Consider the following 27,967-nt stretch of genomic DNA (forward strand, 5'->3'; position numbering starts at 1 on the left):
ATGTAGTTATCTACCGCAGCTAAATGCTTTCCTATGGCCCTATTCACACACTGCGTTTAGCAACAGTTACGTTGCATGCGGTTTTGTGAAGATAGAAGAAATCAAGTTGACTGTGTCCAGGAACGATTTAGCGCAGCTATCTGCACATAACTGCAGGTAATCGCAGTGAAATATTTCTCCTGCAGATAGCAGAAGATAGTCAGAAATGGCAAGAATATTCCAAGTGCAGCTAAACGCAGCAACATGTAAACGCAGCTAATTGCAATGTACAACTGCAAGTGAACCCTGTGCCAGCATTCTCTGAATTTCAAAATAACAAAACCTGCTTTTAATAGCGGCAGTACAGCCACCCATGTGAAAGGGGCCTCGCTGTTGATTCCCACTTTGTTGGTTTCATTGCATGCTAAATGTACTTTGTAGGAGTTTTGATGGAATCAGAAGAGCAAAACTTCACCTTTTTACAGTTCAAAATTATTCTGTAGGCCTTATTACAGAAAGTTGCTCAGCTGGAAGACCTCTGCAGCAAGAAAGAAAAATTCATACAGTCAAACAAAATGATTGTTAAATTCAGGGAAGATCACATTGCTCGACTTGAGAAGGCTCATAGAGATGGTCAAGCAACCTTGTCGAATAATGAACAGGATGACCTCATAGCAGAGCTGAAGGAAGAACTCAAAGTTTTAAAAGGACAGGTAAAGACTAAAACACGTTAAAGCCAAAAATGTTGCTCTAATCGATCTGCATTTTTTGCTGCATTTTAGAAATGATTGTAATATTTTATTTTTATTTTTTATTTATTTTTTATATAGGAACCCTGTGTACCTCAGTACTTTACTTATGTTGACCTTTTACCTAATCTCTGTGTCTGAACATGAAGACTGATCTTGCTGTTTCAGCAGATATTACATGATCCAATGCTTAGAAATTAGTTTTTTGTGACTTGCTCTGCACAATATTCCAGTAGCTTTTTTTTTTTTTGTCAAGCTGAATATGCCTTTCAGTGGTTCTTTATATTGTGTCTGCATATTGATAACACAGAAGTGATTTGCCTTCAATACATGGGCAATTATCAGGTTGGATCAGAATTGTCCTAATGTGGCAGATCACAAGACAGAATTTTGGCTTAACTGATATTTGCATTCAGATGAGGCTAAACTGACCGCATATGAAGGGTAGCCAGAAACATTTGAGTTGAGCTATGTTTCAAAGCCATGGTTTCCAATTTTTTAAATCCTGAATGACTTGCTTGTTGCCACTAGACTGACACAAAGCCAAAGTGATGGTACTTTTTTTTTTTTTTTTTTTTTTTACCTTTTCAGCTGTAGCGAGTAATAGGCAGGTTAATTTAACTTCTATAGCCAGGAAGGGTAGAGCTTGATAAAAAGCCACATTGTTTTTGCCAGAAAACAATATTTTATGTAATAGCATGGATCCAGAACATACAAGATGTCAAAACAAAACTGATTTCTTTTTATGAGGAAGTATGCAAAAACTTAAACAAAGGAGTGGCTGTGGATAAAGTATAAAAAACAATGCAAACACTAGAACACGGTGCTAAACCTTATTGCCCTGTAGTTACTGAAGTAGTCCCAATTGAAGGGTAGAAGTAGTCAAAAGGTAATGCAGAAAACACAGCGCAAGGACCTTGAGGGTATACAGTAGCTCACAAAATGAGTACACCCCTCATATTTTTGTAAATATTTTCTTTTTCATGTAACCGCTGCATGGTCTTGGCCATCATGCTGCAGCTCAGTTTCAGGGTCTTGGCAATCTTGTAGCCTAGGCCGTCTTTATGTAGAGCAACAATTCTTTTATAATCCTCAGAGTTCTTTGCCATGAGGTGCCACATTGAACTTCCAGTAAACAGTATGAGAGAGATCAATAACGCCTCTAAATTACTCCCCATTCACACCTGAGACCTTGTAACACTAACTAGTCACATGGCACCAGGGAGGGAAAATGGCTAATTGGGCCCAATTTGGACATTTTCACTTAGGGGTTTACTCACTTTTGTTGCCAGTGGTTTAGACGTTAATGACTGTGTGAGTTATTTTGAGGGGGCAGCAAATTTACACTGTTATACACTACATTGTAGCGAAGTGTAATTTCATCAGTGTTGTCACATGAAGATATGATAAAATATTTACAAAAATGTGAGGGGTGTACTCACTCTTGAGATACTGTATATGGTGTCCTAATAAACAACCAAGATGATGGTGCTTGTGTCTTTATAAATTACTTGGCTGTGGGTGCCAATTGTGGACTAATTCCAGTGCCATACATAATGCTCCACTACATGCCCAAGTAATAAACACTCTTGCAGTCATGTCTAATTCATGTGCCAATCTCATATAAAAATGCAATGGACACTGAGCCCATAAGGGTTTAAAAACAAAGTCCACAGTGAGTAAATGTTATCCACATAAAGACAGAAATCCTAAATGGTGCTTACACTGATTTTCAGTGAGCAGTGGGGAAAAAACATATCTAAACCACTGGACTCTTGTCTGAGGCGCACTCACAAACTACCTGACCAGAGGGTATAATATGGCAAGATCCATGCTCCCTTGACGGTGAGCTTTATTCAAACCAGCAGGGACACTAGAGCAGCTCTGTCAGACTGGAAGTGCATCACTGCTAACGTGAAATCCTCAAGCAGCCATATTACCGGAGTCAGTAGTGCCAGTAAGCATGTATGACAGCAAGTCTAGCGCCCCTGCGGGCTTGAATGTTGCAGCTTCCTCCACTTTTCCCTTCCAGGGAGCACAGACCTTTCCACATTATTCCCGCTGTTTGGATGCACAGGTCATAATGCAGACACTGTGTTGGTTTGGACCTGTGCACCTGCTTCTGCCCACAGTATAGTCGTAGAACCGTTTCAACAAAAAATTGGTTACTCTTAAGACCTCTGAGTATTCTAACATGTTTTTGCTTTCACTTCTATAATCCTTTACGTGTTTGTGTGTGTGTGTGTGTGTGTGTGTGTGTGTGTGTGTGTTTGTGTTTGTTTTTTTTTTTTTATTATTATTTTTTTTTTTTTTTTGTCCTTAAATCTTTATCTTAAAATGCAATGGGTTGCCAGTTCAATCTAATTTAAAAGCTTTTACCGACTTCAAACTTAACATTTTTATTCAGTCCCCTATGTCCACGTTCAGACTTGGCCTACCCATAAATCTAAGACTGTGCTTGCCACTCATGACTGTTTCTCACTTAAAACCTACATGGGCCCCAAAAGTATAAACTGCATGGCAAGGTGGCAGTCTTCTCATAAATGGCATGGTGGAGGAGGTCTTTTTGTGTTGCTTTAAACATATAAGAATCCTGGATATAACTTTTTTGAAATGTACTATTTTGTTTCTTTGCTTTCTATATTGATTTTCTTGTAATGCACAACTTTTCATAGTGGGAAATTGCATAATTTTCTTTGAAAATGGTTGACTTGTCTTCCTATGTGTGTTCTATTTAGATTGAGCATCATCCTCGAGTAGCCAAATATGCCTTCGAGAACCACAGTCTAAGGGAAGAGAATAAGAGCCTCCGATCTCTCCAGTCTGTAAAACGAGCGCAAGAAATTAACAATCAAAAGATCGCAGACCTTGAGAGAGCATTCTTAGAAGCTTCCTCATGTGCAAAGAATAATGGTAGTACATTTTTATTTTCTGTTTTTTATTAACGCTGATTAGATATTCATCAACTATTATCATATGTATGAGCAATACTACAAATGTGTGACCACAGCAAAATAAAGAACTAGGCCAGAAACGAAAAAATCCCTAGGACACGTGTTGGTAAAAGGTTATCCTCTGGCCTGTCTCCTTGCCTTCTGTGAGGTAGATTAAAATTTGGATGTGACCAGGGCTCAACGATTTTACTTGGCTTGCATCCTTTGCAACTGTAGGACTTGTCACCCTGTAGTATGGAGAGGGCTTTGAAGTGGAACTTCATCTAAAAAGGGATGCTCTCTCCTCTGTATCGGAGGGCATATGCATACGTACACTCCGATCACCTAGGCAATCTGAGTTGCCCTCCTCCCCGATGCGGCCTCCTGGGATGTGTTCCAGGAGGTCTGGGTCCATTGATGAAATGCAGTGAGACTGGGGCATGCCTAGTGGGAAGCTGGCTGTGAAGCAACAGGAAATCATAGCTGGCTTCCCACATCTAAGATGGTGGCGCATGGAACCCGAAGACTGAAGTGACCACGCAGGTAAGGACCGCTCTGGATCCCTGGCTGGTGAGTGTCGTTTTTTTCTTAGGCCATAATTCTCTTCTGGGTCACTTAATCGCACTCCTGTGACTCAGATTCAGCCAACAATGGACTAAAGTCTGCTGTTGGCTGGTGTCACAGAGCTGGTTCAGGCTTTGCAAGAATAACGACTTTAAGGTTGGGATCGACTCGGATGTCTGACCAGCAGCCTCACTGAGACACTGAGGCAGCCTCTCCTTCCCTCTTCACAGCACGGCACTCCAGTGAGCGCTGGAGGGGGAGACAGAAGCTGGCGACTGACAGTCACCACGTTCTGCTTAGTGAAGGTCAAGGACTTGGCAATCGATCATGTGATTGCTCAGTTCTCGGTCTTGGAGCCAGTGGGGGACAGCTGCAGCCATATAAATGAATATGATGTGTATATGTATGTATTTTTTTTTTTTTTTTTTTACACTGAGGAATCTTTGGCCTTTAATACATGTCACTGACCTGAAGCAAGTATGCAGGAGTTTTGACTTTTTTTTCCTGATCTTCTGCTTCTTCCTGCTCAGTAATTTAAACTTCTGAAGCTAGGAGCCTAGCATTTTAAAGAGAGGACTGCTGGATTGATTTCTTATTGCTCTCAGTACAGACTCTTCATACATCCATACTTTTCTGAATCACAAGTTTCACACAGCTTTCTAAGTGCAACGAGCTGGAATATCGTGTGTGTGTGTGTGTGTGTGTGTGTGTATCTTTCTCCAAATGTACACTGAATGCATATCTACCATTATTTTGAAAGTTCCAAGTTTGTCACAACTATAGTAACTAATGCTTTCTAATAGGCTGACAACTGGCTATTATTCGATACATATTTTATAACTGGAGTATAGTCACTGTGGGCCAGTAAAGTGTGTGTGTGTGTGTGTGTGGTGGTGTTTTTTTATTTTTTATTGCAGTACTCTGGGGTTTTGCGCAGTTTGTGAAATGGACCACCTTACCAATGTTTATAGGCAGAGGGTCGCAGTATTATTACCAAACAGCACAGTATCGCAGACCATGGTTGGCTGAAAGCCAGCGCTGACTACAGGAGTCGGGCAATAATGGCCTTCAACACAAGAAGGAAGTCTCGGCTGCACAAAATAACCTAGACAGGAAAATGATGATTTTAAAAAATTTCAGGCATTTTGGCGATAGACATGGCCTCTAGATAGAAATAAAGCCAGAAGACTGCCTCCCATTCATTTCAGTGTGACCTTTCACACTGGAGTGGTACACTTGCGTAACGTTAGGAAAATTCCTGCAAGCAACATCTTTGAGGCAGTTTGGGAGCACTGTATGCGCTCCCAAAACACCCTGCCTATTGAAATGAATGGGAAGCACTTCCAAAGCGCCTGAAAAATGCTTCGTAAGCGCCGCAACACGGGTGCTTTTGACCCGCCTTCGGCCACCAGCAGGGGTTAAAATGACCCACTTGTGGCTGAAAAACGCCACTGACACTCGGCAGCCCCAGTGAGAAAGTAGCCTTGAACTTAAAGCTGCTGTCTAGCAGAAGTGGTTGGGTGTTTGTTTTTTTCCTTCCTATTTTTATTTTGTAAAGGTTAAAAACCTGCATCAACCTATGAAATCAGATACCTAAAAACTGTTGGGCATATTCACTGCAGTTGAATCTTAATAAAAAAAAATATGTATGTATGTTTTCTGGGGTTTCTGTGTTTTATTTTTTTAATGATTTTTCTTTTCTCCTGTGTCCAGCTTTACCAATGCACTCCACACCAATACCCTCTGAAAATAGTATGGTTTCTACAGAGAGGCTAAACGAGAAGTTACTTCAGCTTCAAAGTGAACTGGCCACAGCAAAACAAGAATATGAAGAATTTAAAGAATTGACAAAGTTAGTTGATAGTCGTCTTCTAATCCTTTAATTACAATGTACCTTAAAGGTAACATTTACAGAGATAATGCATAGGCTGCCATTGAAAAGCTTTCATTTAATAAATTGTACTAGTTGCCTGGCTGTTCTGCTGATCCAAATGCTCCAATATTTTCCCTGACCCCAAACTACACAGATCAAGAGATTGGCACTTAGTCACCTCTTTCTTCCATTTTTGTCATGCTTCTGGACCTTTATATGCATGAACATTTTTCAAAAAGATATTTAATGCTTGGAAACCGGAATTGCCTTTTAAAGATTTGAGGGCTGCATCCTTAGTTAAGCAGTCGCATAACAGCCAACAGCCTTCCTAAACCTCCTTAAACCACCTTTTGCTGGGTCCAACAGTGATCAAAGTATTGGCTGTCAGAGGAATGCATGACTGGAGCAAAGATTGTGTATGGCTCTTGATGGCAAATACTTAATATTCAAGGATTTCTGTAACAAGAGCAGTCCTTACCACAAACTGGGGGATGTCAGCACAGCAGAGGTGCCGAATATTGAATGTCAAGTTAATTTTAAATGGTAATACAGAATTGCAGTTAAGCTATAACAATTTTTATATGTTTGAATCTCTTAGGAAGAAGCAGGTTGAACAGGAATCTGAGCTTCAGTCTTTGCTCAAATCTAATCAGCATCTTGAAAACATTTTTGAGGCCATCAAAGCTCACAAGAGGAACGAAGTGTCTCAACTGAACAAAATTCATGCAGAAACAATAAAAGTAAGCATCCATAGTACTGGATAAGCCAAATAAATGTGCACCTAAATATTATCTATGTAGAACCTGTCTATTGTGCAGCTAATGCAAAGGAAAGCTATAGAGATATAGATAGATATAGATAGATATAGAGATATAGATAGATATAGAGATATAGATAGATATAGAGATATAGATAGATATAGAGATATAGATAGATATAGAGATATAGATAGATATAGAGATATAGATAGATATAGATATATATATATTTTATTAACTATAGTGTTCCCCAAGACAATCAGACACAACTCACAGGCACATGTTAGCTTATCACCAATTAGTTGCTCAATTTAATTCTTAGTCTTACATTAAAGCGGTAGTAAACTTGCATTTCTGAGTAGTACCTACAGCTAAGCTTATAGTATAGATCACTTGTAAGTAATGTGAATATCTCCTGAACATGCACTGTTCACTCCAACCATAGAACTAGCAATGCGGTGCACTGCAGGGGGCTCATTATAAAAGAAAAACGCACTAGACTTTGATACTGCTTTTAGGGGCCTCGAATGGTAATTCAGGTACATAGGGTTAGCTGCTACCTTCTGGAGATTGAACTTTAGCAAAACAAAGCTGTAAGGACAGCCTAGTAGAACCCCTCTCATGTTCCAGTGTTGTACAGGTCAAGGTCCAAAGTCCATCCATGTGGTGGAACACCGTTCCTAAAGACTTACTGGGGAGTATGTCCCTCCTCCTGAAGGCAAAGGCTGTTTGAACAGTGCATGCGCTCTGGATCCTACCCAATATTTCTGACCTTCCTTGTTGGGGCTGCACAACTGCAGTACTTTTAAAGTGGTTGTAAACTCTCTCCCTGATTTACGGCACACTCTGTGTGCTTTGTCTATTATCAGGACTTCCTACAGCACACCACTGAAATCCCAGGAGACTGAGAGCTTCCTCCTACACCTCATGTGATCATGCGACATCAAATGCAGTGTAAACCAGGGCATGGGACAGCATTACTGCAGTCCTATCAGCGGAAGCTGATAAGACAAACGGGAAAACACTAGATAATCGGCACAAGTAAATACTCTGAAATAAAACAAGTCTGCTATGAATAGGGAAGCAGGGTTGCCATAGAAATGTTAGATTGAGAAGGAGGCTTGGTTAACAGTACAGGAAGTGCTCAATGTAAGGGGACGGAGATACACTCCAATGTGGACTCAGAAAACAATATTTAAGATGGCGCTGCTAAACCCCTGGAAACAAGTGTTGTGCTTTTTTTTTTTTTTTTTTTTTTTTTTTTTTTTGTATAAAGTTTCTTTAACCACTTGACCACTGGGCACTTAAACCCCCTTAACTAGATGCTGACCGCCGGCCGTCAAATGACGGCCAGGCGGCGCACCTATTGTGGCAGGAGGCCTCCCGTTTAAACAGGGAATGCGCACACGCATCCCGGTTTCTTCGGTGGTGGCGTGTCACGGAGACACCGCTCGCCACCGAAGGGGGTGAATAGCCATTGGTTATGGCTGTTTACCACGTGATCAGCCGTGATGAAGTCACGGCCGATCACAGATGGTAACATCCCGGCTGTGCACGGCGCATGCGCGCAATCACGAGCGTGTGCACGTTGGTGGTGGCGTGTTCCCCAGGAACACTGCTCGTCACCGACGCTGGTAAACAGCCATTGGCCGGCTGTTTACCCACGTGATCGGCTGTGATCCTTTCACAGCCAATCACTAAAATGTAAACAAACCGCGGTAACGAGATGTTACCGGGTTGTTCTCCTCCTCACACACCGATCGTGTGTGAGGAGGAGATTGCGGAAACGTCTCGTTACCGCCTAGTGTACATCAATCACACTGATTGCCCCCCCCCCCAATAAAGAGGACCTGTCACCACCCCTCATAGTACCAGTCAATCACAGTCCATCAGGGTACCTGTCCCGGCCCATCAGGGTACCTGTCCCGGCCCATCAGGGTACCAGAGTAGCTGTCACCAAGCCATCAGTGTACCTGTCACCAGGCCGTCAGAGTACCCGAGTACCTATTTGCAGCCCATGTCTCATAGAATATACATTGGGATGTTTGCTTTCCAAAATGGGGTTATTTTGTGGGTAATTTCACTGTCCTGGTGCTCCAGGACCTTCAAAAGTGTGATGGGTAGGAATGAAATGAGATGTCATTTATGCTCCTAGAACGCCTGAACGTACTACTTCAATGTTCGGCCTCTCTATGTGGCCAGGCTGTGTAAAAGTCCTACACATGTGGTATCGCCATACCTCGGGGTGTAATTTTTGCTATATACATGCTATGTGTTAGAAATATCTCATAAATTGACAATTTTGTGTAAAAAAATAAAAAATGCGTTTTAATTTTTTTCCACATATTCCAAAAACTTCTGAAAAAAAATTAACCATTCAAAAGACTCATTATGCCTCACAGATTATACGTTGGGGTGTTTGCTTTCCAAAATGGGGTCATTTTATGGGAAATTCCATTGTCCTGGTACTCCAGGGCCTTCAAAAGTGTAATAGGTGGTTGAGAAATGAGATGCGTCATTTTTGCTCGTATAACGTCTGAAGGTACTACATCAATGTTGGTGCTGTGTAAAAGTCTCACACATGTGGTATCGCCGTACTCGGGAAGAGTAGAAGAATGTATTTTGGGGTGTAATTTGTTGTATGCATATGTTGTGTGTGAGAAATAACCTGATAATATGACAATTTTGTAAAAAAAATAATAATAATAATAATAAAAAAATCTTCATTTTGCAAAGAATTGTGGGAAAAAATGACAACTTAAAAAAACTCACCATGCTACTTACTTAATACCTTGGGATGTCTACTTTGTAAAAAGGGGTCATTTGGGGGGTATTTGTACTTTCCTGACTTGTTAGTGTCTCAAGAAATGAGACTCACCTGATGTACTGAAGGCCTGATCAGATGTGATCAATTTTCAGCGATTGGCACCATAGTTTGTAGACTCTATAACTTTCACAAAGACCAAATAATATACACTAATGTGGGTTATTTTTACCAAAGATATGTAGCAGTATAAATTTTGGGCAAAATGTATGAAGAAAAATTACTAATTAGCAAAAATTTATGACAAAAACAAAAAAGGGCATTTTTTTTCCACAAAATTTACGTTTCATTTTATTTATAGCACAAAAAATAAAAAACTCACTAGTGATTAAATACCACTAAAAGAAAGCTCTATTTGTGTGGAAAAAACGCAAGTTTCATATGGGTACAGTGTTGCATGACCGAATAATTGTCATTCAAACTGTGAGAGCGCTGAAAGCTAAAAATTGGTCTGGTCAGGAAGGGGGTGTAACTGCACTGTATTGAGGTGGTTAATAACCAGACTAATTTTCAGAATGGGTGCTCAAATTTTGAATGACAATTACTCAGTCATGCAACACTGTACTTATATTAAATTTTTATCCTTTTTTTCACACATAGACCTTTCTTTTGGGGCTGTTTAATCACTGCTGGGTTTTTTATTTTTTGTGCTATAATAGAAAAACAGAAAATTCTGTTAAAAAAAAAAGTTTTTCTTTCTGTTATAAAATTTAGCAAATTATTAATTTTTTCTTCATAAATTTTGCCCAAAATGTATACTACTACATATCTTTGGTAAAAATTGGTGAATATTATTTGGTCTTTGTGAAAGTTTTATAGAGTCCACAAGCTATGGTGCCAGTATCTGAAAATGTTATCATACCTGAAGCACTGGTAGCCTATCATTTTTTGAGACCCTAACATGCCAGAAAAGTACAAATACCCCCCAAATGACCCCCTTTTGGAAAGCAGACATTCCAATGTATTTATTTTTTTTTTTTTTCCCCACAATCTTTTGCAAAATCGAGATTTTATTATTTTTTTCCCTCCCTCCCCCCCCCCCCCCCACAAAATTGTCATATCGGGTTATTTCTCACATACAGCATATGCATACCACAAATTACACCCCAAAACACATTCTGCAATTACTCCGGAGTATGGCGATACCACATGCAGGGAGCACCATCAGGTGTTCTGGAGCACCCAGGCCAATCATGACATTTCTCGCCTACAGGTAAAAATCATCATTTATTTGCTAGAAAATTGCATAGAACCCCAAAACATTATATATGATTTTTTTAGCAAAGACCCTAGAGAATACAATGGCGGTCGTTGCACATTTTTATCTCGCACGTTATTTGCGCAGCAATTTTTAGAACGCCTTTTTTTGGAAAAAAAAAAGTTTTTTGCTTAAAAAAACAAAAACAGTAAAGTTTGCCCAATGTTTTTGCCTAATGTGAAAGAAGTTACGCCGAGTAAATACCCAACATATCGCCCTTCAAAATTGCACACGCTTGTGGAATGGCGCCAAACTTTGCTACTTAAAAATACCCATTGGCGACATTTTAAAAATGTTTACTGGTTAAATGTTTTGAGTTACAGAGGAGGTCTAGGGCCAAAATTATTGCTCTCGCTCTACCGATCGCAGCAATACCTCACGTGTGTGCTTTGTACACTGTTTTCATATGTGGGCGGGACTTAAGTATGCATTCGCTTCTGCATGAGGGCACACGGGGACAGGGGTGCTTTAAAAAATTTTTTTTTTATTGTTCATTTTACTTTTATTTTAGTTTGACACTTTTTTTTTTTTCCCCCAAATTTTTTTTTTTATTTTTTTTTTTTTTTTAGCACTTTTATTCTTATTACAAGGAATGTAAACATCCCTTGTAATAGGAATATGGCATGACAGGTCCTCCTTACGGTGAGATATGGTGTCAATAAGACCCCACATCTCACCTCTAGGCTGGGAAGTCCCCTCTCGCCTCCTGTAAGAACAATCAAGCAGCGGAGCAGCCGCTATGATCGTTCTTATGGTGTAGTGAATCGCCGGCTGAAAAAGCCGTTATCTGAATGATGCCTGTACCTGCTATAACATGCACCCCAAGTTTAGGAGGGAAGTTTAAGAAAAGAAACTTACATTTAAATGCCCATCAATGCAGCCTTATCAGTGTCCATCTGAAGCCCTGTCAGTGTCATATGCAGCTTTGCCATGCAGCCTTGTCCATCATTGCAGCCTTGTCATGTAGCCTGTCTATCATTGCAGCCTTGTCATGTAGCCTGTCTATCATTGCAGCCTTGTCCATCATTGTTTCTAATCATGCGCTGTCTTCCGTTTGATTTTTCTCGTACAAAAATGGTACACATTAAATGAAAATTGTTCGTTCTGTTCCCGTAAGAAACATTTTGGAGTTTGTCCCTTATGAATCCTTGTCAGAATCGGCTGTCGACAGTTGTGTACACACTTTCAGAAAATTGTACGATCGTTCCTTGGACGAACATGTTCGCCCGATCTTCAAGTACATGATACTTCACACCTTAGATGTGATTAATGTTATTGGTTGTTGCCTAAACAACTGCTGCAGTTCATCAGTTGGATTCCCTCTTTGTGGTTCCTGATGGCCCAAAGAAGAGCACACAGCTTCCAAATCTACCATTGCTTGATGGATCTTTAGGGTTATTTCTCAAGCTTACAGTCTAAAGGACAAAGTTCCACAGTTTTCAGTGATAGTTCAATCGACCAGCAGTGTTGGTGCTTTATGGGCTGTTCATCACCTGGCTTCGGTAGCTTCAGTTTATGAAGCGGTTACCTGGTTTACACACTTTTCTGAACATTTTACCAAGTGAAAGTTGAATTTTCGGAGGACGCTACCTTTTGGGCGGTGTTTTTTTTTTTTTCAGACTGCTATGTGAGGTCCTAACCTGTGTGATTTGCTTGTTTGGAGATTTTTGCCGTGCTGCCCTCGCTTCATAGTTACTGTTTTGGGACATCCCTATTGTAATAGATATGAGGATAGCGTTTGTCCTTTGAGGTACTCCAAGAAAAGGATTTTCCTGTTAAATCTAAAAATCCATTTTTTTTTTCTTGTCCGTTGAGAGACACAGGAAGTAATATTGTCAATTATACTAAAGGTCTACAGCAGTGATTCTCAACCAGGATTCCTCCAGAGGTTTCTAGGGGTTCCTACAGCATTGGACAATTTATGCCTTTCAGATAAGTTCCCACTGACACCATTGATCTTTTTAGCTATCTGTAAGGAGGTAATTCTTCCCAGTGACCACAAGCGTGAGGACCATTCTTCTCACTGACCATCACACTAATTTATCATGGGTTGTAGATTTCTAATTTTTAGCAGGGGTTCCTTGAGACGCGAGAACTATTTGAAGGGTTCCTCTGTGTTGAAAATGTTGAGAAAGGCTGGCAAACAAAAAAAAAAAAAGGTAGGCCAACCCAGGATAACCCCTTCTACTGTACTCCCAGCATTCCTGATAGTGTCCTAGGAGGGAGGGAAGCCATTTTTCATCTAGCCCTAGATCTAATTCTCTTTATTTGATAGTTTTTATTTTAATTTTGTTATTTTTTCCCCCTCTTAGGGCTCGACCCTCAAGCAGTGTGTTCTGCTTTAGGCACTCTTCAGAGCAGTCTGTTAGCAAGTTAGCCACAAATCACTTTCAATGTCAAAAGTCGCTGGCATTGCCTCTGCACTTGTTCTTTCTCTGATTACTCACTCTGCTGAGCACCAGGGGCTATATTTGTATTTGCACCACTGGGTACCTTTTTGAATTCCCCACTTGCTGTCCATTTTTCCCTGAAAAGGGTACATCTGAGGCACTGACCTCATCTGCTTTATGGACTGTCTGTCACTCAACTTTTTTTCTTTTTTTTTCTTCCTTTTTTTTTTTCTTTTTTTTGCCATTTAGTGTTGTTATAGCGCCACCCTGCAGCTGTTGATCCTGCTTTGCAAAATAAACCTTTTGAACTGTTCGCACTGCCAGTCTACAGTGACCTGGTTCTCCTCTGGCCTTCAGACCTTTGACTACCAGTCTCTGGGGTTTGTAAGTTCCTGAGGCCTTGCCTTGTAACCTGAGCCACAATGTTGCAATGGGTGATCCCAGTTCATTCTATTAGTTTTGGGGATGTTCATTCTGTGTCTTTGGAGGGCACTGATGTCTGTTATCTGGAATCTTGTTACCCTATTGTTAAAGGGGCCCTACCTGAGAGTCCCTCTTAGTCCCATTAGGTGAAACAGACTCATTTACTCGTCACCAGGGGCCTCTACACAGATCTTTGTTGACAAACCCACCAGTCTTGGAGAAGTGTAGAGGGGTAATTTGTTTATTCATTAGAATTTTAACCAATCTGTATTTGAATTGGTGTTCCTCGGTGGACTAGAAGATTTTGCGGTACATTACTATATCTATAACTAATGCTAAATTTGTATGATGGTCAGTGGGAAGAATGCTCCTTACACTTGTGGTCATTGGGAAGATATACCTCTTGTAGATAGCCAAAAAGATCAATGGTGTCAGGGGGAACTTGTCTGAGAGGCAGAAGTTGCACATTGCTCAAGGAACCCCTAGCAACTTCTAGAGGAACCCTAGTGTTCCACAGGCCCCTTGTTGAGAAACCCTGGATTTGGAGTTCATTTTTCTCTCTGGCTTCCCATGTCTGCATTTTTTTAAGCCTTTAAATGTTAGCAGGGGCAGCTTTTTAGTAGATTTTTTTTTTTTCCATTTGGACAATGGCTACATTGGCAGTTTTTTTATTTTTTGCTAGTAAGAGCTCAAAGGATAAGTTCCCCTTTTTCATGAAAAATTCACATATTTTTACAGGTAAAAAGTGTTTATTTTTTGTTTCTGGAGCCTCTAAGGCATTGTTGCACCAGTGATCAGCAGATCACTGGTGTCATGCAGGTTTCCTGCAGATCTGTCAGTATCCATGTGCTCGTTCATCCCATACAGGCAAGCAAATGCAACCTGACAGGAAGAGATTGCTCCACAGCGCTGTGGTAGTTCATTGAAATCTACTAGCTGACAGCTGCAAAGGCTGCCAGACCTTGTAATTTTCCATTCACAGAGCACTGAGTGACGTGCCCCGCTTGGCCACTTTTATTTTTTTATTTTATTTTTTTATTTGGGGGGTTCAAGGGCCAGTCCATAAGTATGGGTCCTTTGTAAACCATTTGTTGACAATTAGCATATAAGCAACTCATTTCAGTGTTATACAGCTAAAATGAATGGCAATAAATGTTTAATGTCAAATAATTGCCTATACAAGAATATATAACACTAAGGGCACTTTCACACTGTGAGGCATTTTTCAAGTGCTAAAGGGCTAAAAAGAGCGCATGAAACACGCCTCCCCAGTGTGAAAGCCCGAGTGCTTTCACACTGGATAGGTGCGCTTGCAGGACAGGAAAAGTCCTGCAAGCAGCGTCTTTGGGGCGTTGTGGGAGCAGTGAATACACCACTCCTAAAACGCCGCTGCCATTGATTTCAATGGTTAGCACTGCCGACACTTTGATTTCACCCATTAGCGGGGAGTTAAAAGCGCCCTGCTAGTGGCTGATGACCCCAGTGAGAAAGTGCCCTAACTGTATTTGTAGTTTGCTTCAGTCACCCGTGTGCTTTAATGTCTGAATGCAATAATCCGCTTCTTTAATCTCCAAAAGTACACATGTAATTTTTAATTTACTAGCTTGTTTTTTTGGTTGTGTCCTACCAGATTCTGACTACTCCAACAAAAGCTTACAATTTAAGATCACGACTTGTTCCTCGTCTCAGTCCAGATGGTATCCAAGATGATTTGCTGGATACTCCTAAGTCTGGGGACCATCATGACAATATAATCAATGAACCCATCCCTCCAGAGATGAGTGAACAAGCCTATGAAGCTATTGCTGAGGAACTCCGAATGATGCAGGTAAGCCTAAAATATGCGGATGCCAGTTAGTGCATACAATTTCTGGGCTATTCTATTCTTCACTGGCACAAGCCAGGATTAGTAACAAGCCTCGACTTGGTCTGTAACAGGATGCCTTTACTTTCATATTCCCAGTAGGTTAGTGATACCCCAATCTCCTTCAGCATGCACTTTGATTACGCGATTGAGTTTGAAAAACTGCATGTGCAGAACCAAGTCAGTGCTTTCTCTTTGGGTAAAAAGTTTGAGCTCAATTTGAGTCCAGTTTAACCACTTGCCTACCAGGCACTTGCACCCCCTTCCTGCCCAAGCCATTTTTCAGCTTTCAGAGTTGTCGCACTTTGACAATTGCACGGTTGTGCTACACTGTACCAAAACAATTTATTTTTTTCCATTTTCTTCGCACAAATAGAGATTTCTTTTGGTGGTATTTAATCACTGCTGGGTTTTTTATTTTTTACAAACAAAAGACCTAAAATTAACAAAAAAAATTGTTTTACTTTTTTTTTCTGTCAGTAAATTTTGTAAATAAGTAATTTTTCGCCTTCATTAATGTACGCTGATGAGGCGGCACTGATGGGTACTGATAAGCTGAAATGGTGGGCACTGATAGGTGGTACTGGTGGCACAGTCATGACGTCCCAGAATGAGAGATGCACCGCCCCACTGTCATTTGACGGTGGGTGGGCAGCAAGCGGTTAAAATGCAGTGGGTTTTTCGAAATATATAATCATTGCCTTTCAAATTGTAACCTGTTTGAATGTACACATTAAACTTTGTATACATTGGTTCCTTCAGACAGGTGCTTAGTCTCTATAAAATGCTTTCCTCCAAAGTAAAACTACATAACCCAATGACAGATTTTCGAACGTCTTAACCTCCCTAAAATACGGTTTCTCTAGTTTACTCTTTTCCTATCTGGGAGATTGGCTCGTTCTCCTCCATTTTTACAATCGGAGTTGGACTGTGATTTGCAGTTTTCAGGTGAAGATTGGCTTAAGGCATTCTCCCTTTGCTCATGCACTCTGTCGCGTATAGCACAGGAACACCATTATAAAATATTGACACTGCTATTACCGCCCAACTACACTTACCAGAATTTTTCTGATTACTTTAAATACCTGATGGCTGTGTCGTAGACACAAAGGTATGTCCGTTCATGTTTGGTGGCGTTGTCTGCTCCTTAAACAATTTTAGGATGCAGTTATTAACCTCCTCCCACCGACCATATGCATATTTGACCTCACAGAAGCGGGTCTTTATCCGTGGAGCCGCATATATAAGTATCTCTCCTTTGTACTGGGAGAAAGCTGTTTGGCATGCTCTCAGCACAGAGTTTGGGCTCTTGCCAACTATCAGGACCCGGAACTCCTGGTCCAGGGGTCACTTGATTGCTGTGATAGGCTATCACAGTGATCAGTCACTGAGACTATCCCTGTTTACTTGCTCTTCTGAATAAAGAGAAAGATACATTATCTTTCTTTTCTTGCAGTAGAGGAAGATATAAATACGAGTGTATAGATTAAAACTAAAGAAAAAGTTTGCCGGGTTCAAGGAAAGGGGCAAGGTCATGGTCGGCATATCTCCTTCCTCCTCCCTTCTCCCTCTCCTCCCTCCTCGCTCTCCCTCCTCGCTCTCCCTCCTCGCTCTCCCTCCTCGCTCTCCCTCCTCGCTCTCCCCCTCACCTGGAAGCTGATTGGTTTCTATGCAGGGCTGCACCAGATTCTGCACACTCCTGTTTTCGTAAATCAACCCCAATGCGTAACTGATTTTGTCTTTACCTCTTTAGTAAATACAGCTTTGCATACAGTCCAATTTAGCATTCTGCATATTTACAGCTGAGATACCACAAGAAAAGTTCTGTTTTCTGGGTGCTCCTAAAAACACCTGTTTGTATATTGCTTGTTTCCACTGTTCTGTTCCCTCAAAACCATGTTACCTGATCCATGCTGATAATGTTTACCTCCAGGTTGCGCCTTACCCCCTCATCATGCGGAATTTTACAATGTGTATTGAATCGCCTTACTGGAGATACTCTACTACAGGGATATGCAATTAGCGGACCTCCAGCTGTTGCAGAACTACAAATCCCATGAGGCATAGCAAGACTCTGACAGCCACAAGCATGACACCCAGAGGCATGATGGGACTTGTAGTTTTGCAACAGCTGGAGGTCCGCTAATTGCAGATCCCTACTCTACTATAAAGATTTTCTCAGCCAGTCCATACTGTAGCTACAAAAATGTGCCACTGGCCTTTGCAGCAAGGAGCATTGGAAGGCAATGCATATCGAACAAAAACCAAGGAAAAATCCTTGGAAAAATTCCAGGCTCTACTTGCCACCCAACCTGCTACCAACCTGATTAACCTGTCCAAAGTATGCGTTTAAAAACAGGGGTTTCGTTACACAAATTTGCAAATACAAGCGTAAGCTACAGGCCCAAGCAGGCACCCTGTAATCTGTAGACCCTTGGATGCACATCCATTCTTATGAGATAGATGAAGGCAAATGGACTGGAGGGAGCCCACCCCTTCTTAAAGATACAGGGGCACATTGAACACCCATCATGTAGCAGGTGGATAGATGTAGGGGTGGGCTCCCTCCAGTCCATCTGTCTTCATCTATCATTAGAATGCATGTGCTTCCACTGTGGAGCCTCTTACAAGTTAGAGGTAGGGTTTACAGATCACAGGGTGCCTTGCCGGGGCCTGTAGCTTACGCATGTATTTGCAGATGTGTGTAACTAAACCCCTGTTTTTTAAACGCATACTGTTAGTTGGTGGTAGGCTGGTTGGTAAGTAGAGCTTGGAATTTTTCCAAGGATTTTTTATTGGCTTTTATTCAATACTGTAGCTAGGCTATATTAGCAAGATGGGTATGTTTGGCAATTTCTGGAGACATTGGGGGGGGGTTTGCAAATGCATACAGTAAATCCTGGTTTTAATGCACGCTTTATAAACCATAATATAATTTTGGGTCTGGCTGAGTTGAGTACCAAGGAATGTATGTATTGATAATCTGTTTAAATTATGCTACAGGAGCAAGTGACGGAACTGCAAGCTAAACATGATGAGGAAGAGAGCAAAAATATCAAGCTACAACAACAGGTTAACAAGATGGAGCATCATTCCACTCAGATGGAAGAGGTTGGTTCGGCATAATATAGTGAGGGTTTTTTTTTTTTTTTTTTTTTTTTTTTTTTATGTGGCACAGTTGCTGGCCATGCATTTTCTTTACAAATACTGATATCACTGAAAAACATACAAAATATTAAAATATTCAGAATATTCCCCACTGATCCCAGCGCCCACACAGGCAAGTCAATCAAAAAATAATTCCAAGCTGCTATCATACAAGAAATAAATCACAAAACTATATAGTATATATCATCCATTAACCTCTTATCACATATATACCATATTGACAGCGCTAAATATCAAAAACAAAATAATGTACTTAAAAGGGTGACAGTTCCGTAATTATCAAAGAAAAAAACCACAGAAATTTTCATGAAAGTCCCAAACATATAAGAATGAGTTTTCAACTAAAATATTCACACGCTGGAAGAACAGAAAAGAAAGTCCATCTCCAAGATAGAACCACCAGTGCGTAGAAACTTGACAGCCGGTGCCACCCCTTATGGTAATGAACTCACCAGAACACTGAGGGTTAACAGGCCCATCGTCACCAATAGTTATAATTATTTCACTGGTTTCTCTATGGCAGGGGTGGCCAACCCGCGGCTCTCGAGCCGCATGCGGCTCTTTGATCAGTTTCCTGCGGCTCTTCGGGCTGTTTCATTGCGGTGACAGGCAGCCCGAGTCTCTGCACTCCTCCGCTCCTCCCACACATCAACAGCCAATCAGCGTGTAGTGTCCCCAGCCCGCCACATTTGAATACATAGGCGCTGGAGTGAGGCTGAAGGGGGGCAGAGGAAGGAGAAATACGCTGTATCTTAAGCCGATGAGATACAAAAAGGTATGGCCACAAGTGTGCAGGTTACTGATCTGTCCTCCCTTCTCCCTCTGTCTTGCTCTGTACTTTTTTTTTTTTTTTTTTTTAATAACCTTTCACCTGAACACTGATAAGATCTGCTCAGCACATTCTCTGTCTGTTGATAGTGTGACACACTGCTGGCTGTTAACCATTTCAGCTTCTTTTCACTTATTTATCCAGAGCTCTGTGTGTGCTGCATGCTTTCTGTGATGTTTTTTGGAAGAATTTACTGCTAGTTCAGGCTAGAAGACCCATTAACTGTTTATTGTTATCCCGACCAGTTCACTGTTTGTAAGACAATTTGTATTTTGGAAATTAGATGAGCTACTGTCTTCTGTCACATGGATGTACTTTCAAAGGAAGATTACTGACCTGTGGTCTTTGTAGTGTTAAAACAGTGTGTGACATTTACAATAAATCCAGCTGAGCAAAAGTATGTGTGTATGAGGAAGGGATGGGGTGATGTTCATGTGTGCCCATGCGTATGATGTGGCTCTTTGCGGTAACTCGGTAAAAAATGTGGCTCTTGGTCTTCGTCTGGTTGGCCACCCCTGCTCTATGGAGAATCTTCTTATCACACCCACAATCAAGCGGTTCTCAACAGCGGTAATAAAGGTTCCTTGATATCCTAACAGCAACGCCTTTCCTGGTTTTTGGTACTCAGGAATCACACTGTCGTGCTCCTCATACAGGACTTCAACGTTCTACATAGAAGGGTAATCCTAGGCACGTCACAACATACGTGTGTATGTGTGCGGGAAACATCGTCCCACATAGAACTGTAATATATACCTCACCAGCCACAATTATGTATTTATTCTGAGAAACCTTCAGCCGCCATTCACACTGTAGCCCATACACATACAAACTGCCCGCGCTTCACCATAAGGGGTGGCACCGGCTGTCAAGTTTCTACGCATTGGTGGTTCTATCTTGGAGATGGACTTTCTTTTCTGTTCTTCCAGCGTGTGAATATTTGAGTTGAAAACTCATTCCTATATGTTTGGGACTTTCATGAAAATTTCTGTGGTTTTTTTCTTTGATAATTACGGAACTGTCACCCTTTTAAGTACATTATTTTGTTTTTGATATTTAGCGCTGTCAATATGGTATATATGTGATAAGAGGTTAATGGATGATGTATACTATATAATTTTGTCATGCATTTTCTTTGTTGATGGCTGACGTAGCTTGCAGTGCTTATTTATTGCAAATGAGTGTGAATATATTTATGACCTAACTGCCAAGGCTTGCCAATAATGTATTCTAGGTCACACGTGCAATGTCATTTCTGCTTTTAGATGTTGGTTTAATCCACACAACAATCGCATTTTACAAGGCGTTCAAAAAATTCAGACCACAATATGGAGCCTTGTGTGAATAACTCTGTAGAGCACTGTGATTGGAAGAAAGTAAGGTCACATCATTTGTTGTGCTCATTGTACAACTGATTATATTGTAAGAGCCTTTTGATATGCACAAATTGACTAACTACAGACAAAAAAAAACTTTTAATCCATTAAGGGGTGCAGGAATTCAGAGACTGTTGGAAATGACGGTCAACTCGAGATAATTCCTCCAGGAACATGGATGTCCTTCTTCTAGTTGTACATTAGGGGACACAGGGTGAGTATTAAGGTACATTGAGTTATGCTGCTGCCTTCAGGAGATTGGACACTGGCAAAACAAAGTTGTAGGAACAGCCCAGAATATCCACTCCCATCCTGCTTCAGTGTGTTTTTTGCTGGTGTCCTAGGACAGTGTTTCTCAACTCCAGTCCTCAAGGCCCCCCAGCGGGTCATATTTTCAAGATTTCCCTCAGATTAAACAGCTGTGGTAACTACTAAAGCAGTGAAGCTGATCAAATCACCTGTGCAAAATCATGGAAAGCCTGAAAACATGACCTGTTGGGGCGCCTTGAGAACTGGAGTTGAGAAACCATCTCTCCTTCTCTGATAGGGGAAAAAAGTCTTTGTTTAATTATTTTTATTTTTTTTACTAGCAAGTTGGTTCAGAGCCAGAAGAAGCTCAGTTTTGCAACTTTCAATTATAAGTGCAAGGGCAGCAGTCCATCAATGAGGAACAAAAACATCTTGCAGCTCACAGAAAATCAAAGCTGATCCTGGCGTGTGTAGAGTTTTTCTTTCCAGCCATGTATGTCGCAGTTGTGGAAAATTGATAGGTGGACTTCCTCAGTAATTAATGTCTGGACTTTGGAGAATGGTCTTTGCCCAGAGGTGTTTCCAAAAACCTTGCAGCAGGTGGAGGATGCTAGACGGGGATCTCATGGCTTCGACGTTTAACAACAGATTCAGGGACCCTCTAGCTTTGAGTGTTTACTCTGGAGACTCTGTGAGATCAAGTCAACCCGATCTATGTTTTTGCTCCTCTCCTTCCTCACCTACACTGCAGGATCACAATGGAGAGAATCCTTGTGATTCTCATTGTGCTGAACTGATACAGGAGGAGGTGGTACTTGGACTTCATGCTTCTGGCAGACTCTGAGGGGACCTCCCAAATTGTCCAGATCTTCTGTTCCAAGGGCCGGTTTACCAGCCTCCTGCTTGGCCAGTGGCTTAACAGCTTAGCTGTTAAAGCCCAAGTCCTAAAGGATGGGCTCATCAGAGCCAGTCATCCCTTGGCACTTGAAAGCTAGGAAATAGACTTCCCAATGTCTATCATCACACTTGGAATGTATAATTCTCTTGGTGCAAAATAAGGAAATTCCATCCCAGGAAGCTTTCTGTAGATGAATCCCCTATTTTTTCTTTCTCCAGTCTCTTCTGTATTAGCATCAAATCTTTTGCTTTAGTTTTTTCATTTTCAAAGACTGCTTGCTGCTCACTCCTTAGTGAAGGCCCTTGTTCACCACTCACATCGATTCTCCTGTACTTTGCCTAGTGACTCGGTGGAATATAAACCTGGCCAGTTCTTCAAATACCACCAATTGGACCTAACAGGAATATTCAGTCTCTCATGGCTCACAAGGTTGCATTTTTTCATCACCAAAGAAGTGTGCAAAACACCAATTTAAAGCTACCAAATACATAGGTTTTTGACATTTTCTAATTAAATGAACATAACTATATCACGGCATGTCCTCATTCCTGACAGTCATCAACCCCCTCCCCCCTTGCCAAGAAATCCCCAAATAACCCACCTGTCCCTAGCACCCTCCATTGAGTAAGCCTTATTGAAATGTAATAGCCTAGATCTGTCCCTAAAATGTGCCTTATGTAACTCATAGAAATATGTATATTAGCTGCAATACCACAATAGGCACCCAATGAGGAATATATGCACATCATGGCAGATAATAATAAATGTATGTACGGACACCTAAGTGGACTGGTCCTAGAAATGTAAATATGTCTTTGCCTTTCTAATTGCTATCACTTCTGCAAGGTGCATTTCCTAGTGGCTGGCCTTGTCCTTCGTATAGCACAAGACAGGGTGCATTACAGGTTAAGATTATCTTGAAGCCACCCAGTGCTATTTCTAACCTGGGAGGTTCGATTAGGGGGTCTCTCCCTCTGACTGCCTTCTCTCCCTGTCCCTCATTCCCACCTCCCCATGCTGAGGTTGCTGTGTAACTGGGCATGAGGTGCAGTGCATGTACCTGACCGGGGGGGGCTCCGGGCCTTGGCAGGGTGGTTGCGCTGGCTGTCAGGGTCCGCTCCTTTCCCTGTGTGTTGTGTTTTTTTTTTTTTTTTTTTTTTTTTTTTTTTTTTTTTTTTTTTTTTGCTTCTTGTTGCCTCAGCGTGGTTTACCTCTAGCGCTGGTGACTGTGTATGCTTCCAGAACAGCACAATTTTCACTCAGAACACCTCGTGACTGACACAGGACAGAGCAGATCTCCGCAGCACAGCTCAGTACTCGCTCAGGATGGTGAGTCCTGCCGCAGGCCCCTCAGTCTGAGAGCAGCTAGGAGGGTGGGATTTTGTGTACCTTGCCTTACTGCCCTTAGTAGTGGCAGGCGAGCGAGGGTCAGCATAGTGTCAGAAGCTGGCGCTTCTTCCCCAGACATGCCTGCTATTGCAAGCGGCTCACCTACACAAAATGCTGTGCCTATGGACATTGTCGGCGGTCCTGGAGTTCTTTGTTGCCAGGGTGGAGGCGGCATGCGGGCGCAAGGGGGGTAAAAACGCCCCCTCCCTCCAGTCTTCCGGGGAAAGTTCTGATTCAGTCTCAGGCCCTGCTGTGACAGGTGGCCCCTGTTCTGTCATGTCAGAGGATGCGGACCAGGACCGTTCGGACAGTGAGGATGACTCTGTGTTCGGGTTGGAGCAGGAAAAAGGGCTAGTGGGAGCACTTATCACAGCGATGCGGGATACCCTGAAGATACAGGATACAGCAGGGGCATCTGCAGAGGTGGCAGCCCCTTTTGGGTCCCGCAAACCGGCCTGCACGCCTAAGGTGTTTCCGTATTTGACTTATTTTGATAAGTTAATTTAAAAGGAATGGGGAAGCCTGCAACAGGCCTCTTCAGTCCCGAGAAGAATGGTGGTCCGTTACCCTTTTGAGGAGAGCCTCCTTAAAAAAAAAAAGTAATCTCCTCCGATCGTTGACTCCCTGGTATCCAGGTTTAATAAAGTAACCACGATTCCAGTAGAAGGGACTCCTGCCTTCAAGGACCCTGCTGACAGGAGGGCCGAGGCAGTGGCCCAGTCCATGTTTACGGTTGGACATGGCCTTGGTGTCGCAGATGCTTACTGAATGGGCAAAGTTGGGGAGTTTGCAACTCAGTGGACCTCCCTACTGTCCCTACAATGAGTCTGCGAACTTTCATCGGGATACAAGTTTCTTTCTTGTCCACCAAACGGATTCTTTCCCTCCAAACCTTCATCTGCTTCCGGCTTGTCGAAGGCCTTGTTTGGGGCAGTAAAGGACCTGCTACTGCACGGGGTAATAGTACCTGTACCAACGCTGGAAGGTTTCAGGGATTCTACTCCAATCTGTTTGTAGTCCCAAAGAAGGAAGGGGTCCATCCAATCCTGGAGCTCAAGGCTCTCAACAGCTTTGTGAAAGTGCAAAGGTTCAGGATGGAATCCGTTCCCTCCCTGGTCGCTGCACTCCATCAGGGGAACTTCCCGGCATCCTTGGACATCAAGGACGCATACTTGCATGTACCCATATGCCTCCAACATCAGAGGTTTCTGCGATTTGCAGTCGGCAGAGCACTACCAATTTGTGGCTCTCCCTTTTGGCCTGGCGTCAGCACCCCAAGTCTTCACCAAGGTGTTGGCCCCAATTCTGGCATTAAGGGAACGTGGGATCGCAATCGCGGGTTACCTATACGCCCTCCTGAGAGCAGCCTTGTGCCTCAGAATTAAGGGAGGATGTGGCGATCACCATACAAACTCTTCGGGAGTTTGGGTTGGTACTGAACCTAAAAAAGTCAGTGTTGGTCCCGACTCAACGCCTGGAGTACCTGGGCTTACTGCTGGACTCCTCAGAAGCGAGTCTTTCTCTCTTCAGACCAGCTGCGGTGAGGTTATTGGTGAACCGCAGGTGGTCGTCGCTGCGTTTCTGCATGTGAGTCCTGGGTCTCACAGTAGCCACTTTTGAGGCGGTACCGTAGGCTCAATTTCACATTGCATCCGGATGTATTCCGGCTCATTTGCCTAAGGTGGGGCACACCAGATGTGGATCTCTTTGCCTCTCGGCTCAATCGTAAGGTGCAGAGGTTTGTGTCCAGGGCAAGAGACCCCTGGTCAGACGCGTTGGTGGCTCCATGGGGGCATTATCTGCTATGCAGAGTGGAGGCCGAGGGGATTCCGGTGATTCTGATTGCCCCAGATTGGCCTCGGTGTCCTTAGTGCGCCGACCTAGTATGACTGGTGGCGCATGTTCCTTGATGGATGCCGATGCGAGAGGACCTTCTATCGCAAGGTCTAATACTTCATCCCGCTTTACCGTCTTTGGTTTTAATGGCATGGCTGTTGAAAGGCAGGTGCTAAGGGACCGAGGTCTGTCAGACTCTGTAATTTCCACTTTGCTGAGGGCACGGAAGTAGTCTTTGCGGAAGATTTATCATCGTACGCAGAAGGCCTACATCTCCATTTGTGAGGAGATGGGGTGGCGTCTGCGCACATACTGTTTCCAGGATCCTGCTGGTTTTGTAGCGAGGAGTGGATCATAAACTTGCCTTAAGCACCATCAAGGGGCAGATATCAGGCTTGGCTGTCTTCTTTCAACATCCCTTGGCGACTCACTCATTGGTGAGTACGTTTTTGCAAGGGGTTCGACATATAGCCCCTACGGTTCGACCACCGCTGCCTCCGTGGGATCTGAATCCATTGCACAGACCGGGTAAGTATAAAACAATTTTTTATTTTTAAAAAAAATCAACACTTTGCAAAAACTTTAAAGCAGAACTTAACTCAAAATTATTTGCCAGTAGGGGCTGTTTTATGATAAGAGACTTGGGCAGGGGTTGATTGACTAAAGGCAAAACGACGATTCTCTTTGCAAGTGCAGTTGCACTAGTTTTCCTCAGAGCTTATTTAATGCAGTGAAGCTTCATTTTGCAAGGAACTTTTAAAAAAAGCAGCAATTTTTTTCCCTCTCCCTCTCCTACGGCTCCTTTCCGGAGGTCAGACTCTATCGTTGGCTGGTCCGAAAAAGGGACTGGCGGTCTCTTCGACCACCATCTCTCTGTGCATCAGACAGATTGTGGTTCTGGCTTATACCTTAAATGGGCAGGTGCCCCCCTTTCCTGTCACGGCACATTCCACCTGGGCTTTCTGACATCAAGCGCCTGTCTCCCAGGTGTGTAAGGCGGCGACTTGGTCGTCTGTTCACACTTTCACTACATTTTACAAAGTTGATGTGAGCGCATCTTTGGATGCTTGCTTTGGCCGCAAGGTTTTGCAGGCGGCTGTGTAAGTTAGCAATTCACACTTTCATTTAAGTTACAAGGTTGTTGTGAACACCTCTTTGAATGCATAAGTTGGCCGCAGGTTTTGCTGGCAGCCGTTTAAGTTGGCAACTCCTTTTAAGGGGTTCCTCTTTGTTGTGGGTGAAGTTGGTTATTGCTGTTTCCACCTCTAGTTTTTTGACAATGCCTGGGGACATCCCTAAGGTCAAGATTTAAAGGATCTTTGTCTGTGAATGAACTTCAGAGAAGGGGATTTTACGGTGAGTACAAAAATCCTATTTTATCTTTTAACTTAACGAAGGTTTCTGTCCGCTACAAATCCCCTTTCTCTGGTCTTTCTGTTGCCCTTGCAGGTCCTCCGAGGGGACAGACTGCTTCTCGTCCCCCTATTGCTAGGTGATTTTAACTGGTTGGAGGAGAAAAAGGTTTTCCTGGGCTGGCCTTTTTGTGTTGTGTGTCCAATTTTCCTGTAGGCAGCATTGTAAAGCCCCATACACCCAGGCCAAACATTGGGTGGTATTAGATGGTTCAGTAGAAACTTGTAGTCATTCGGCCCGTGTGTACAGAAGCCGGCTTAACATCTCTAAGGAGTATGATTGAAAAAGGTCTGCTGATTGGCGTCCAGTCCCAGGGGGAGCCATCCTCCTGTCAGAACACACAAGCTCAGTGGGGAAGATCGGTGTACTAACATTGTATTGTTAGTACAGTGGCTTCTCTCAAGCTCTTAGTTTTTTTTTTTTTTTTTTTTTTTTATTTACGTTCAGCCTACTGGGTTGAATGAAAAAAAAAACTGCTAGTGTGAACCAGGCATAACTCGACAGTCTCTGATATTCCTGTGTCCTTCCCTTGGACTTCAAGAAACATTTTACAAAGTACAAAAATCCTGTAAGATGAATAAGACTTTTTTTGTACTTGTCCATTATCTGCCGGCAAATCTGATCTTGTATTTTACAGCTTTTTTCATCAGAAAGGGCAAGCTGGAACAACAGACATCAAGAACTTCTTGCACAGATTAATGTTTTTGAAAAACAGCAGCAAGACTTTAAAGGCAGAGAAGATGGTGAGCAATAGAGTAGGGTGGGATTTAATGTGTCCGTTATGAATTCTAGCATGTGGATAAGAAAATAATGCAGTAGGTTATTAATGTTAAGCCCTGTATGGTAATGATGCTATAACCTATATCACGAATAGATGACGCTGCAGGTAAAATCTAATTGTGTTCTCATTAAAAGTGGGAACACATGGACTTATTTATTTTGCTGTGCTGATAATCTTTTGCCTCATTTAAGGGCTTGTTTACACTTCAAACTGAATAGTGATCCCCAGTGGATCACTTTTCATAGAGCAGTGCAGCTGTTGAGAATTTAGGATTTGATGCTGCTACCTCATGAATGTCTGTCTGTTTTTGTTGTGGCCTTTTTGTCTGACAGCTCAGCTGTCTTAATGGGAATAACACAACTGTGTTGCCCCGTGCATTTGAATATGTTGTGTTTGGCGGTGGTACTGCTGGC

At 42.3% G+C, this 27,967-nt stretch overlaps 1 protein-coding gene across 2 annotated transcripts in view; it reads left to right on the forward strand.

Annotated features, from left to right (window-relative positions):
• KIF15 (kinesin family member 15) overlaps positions 1 to 27,967 on the forward strand; it is a 162,934-nt gene that overhangs the window by 63,964 nt on the left and 71,003 nt on the right. The window contains exons 13-19 of one of the 2 annotated variants that reach the window (XM_077491569.1): positions 483 to 692; positions 3,467 to 3,644; positions 5,939 to 6,077; positions 6,697 to 6,838; positions 15,382 to 15,579; positions 18,619 to 18,726; positions 27,411 to 27,516. In XM_077491569.1, coding sequence (XP_077347695.1) covers positions 483 to 692; positions 3,467 to 3,644; positions 5,939 to 6,077; positions 6,697 to 6,838; positions 15,382 to 15,579; positions 18,619 to 18,726; positions 27,411 to 27,516 — 1,081 coding nt within the window. The remainder of the gene's footprint in view (positions 1 to 482; positions 693 to 3,466; positions 3,645 to 5,938; positions 6,078 to 6,696; positions 6,839 to 15,381; positions 15,580 to 18,618; positions 18,727 to 27,410; positions 27,517 to 27,967) is intronic. The other variant, XM_077491570.1, reaches the window with a different exon arrangement.

This window comes from Lithobates pipiens, unplaced genomic scaffold, assembly GCF_037356315.1.
Source record: "Lithobates pipiens isolate NorthernLeopardFrog02 unplaced genomic scaffold, aLitPip1_a1.2 Scaffold_19, whole genome shotgun sequence".
NCBI classification, from domain to species: domain Eukaryota; kingdom Metazoa; phylum Chordata; class Amphibia; order Anura; family Ranidae; genus Lithobates; species Lithobates pipiens.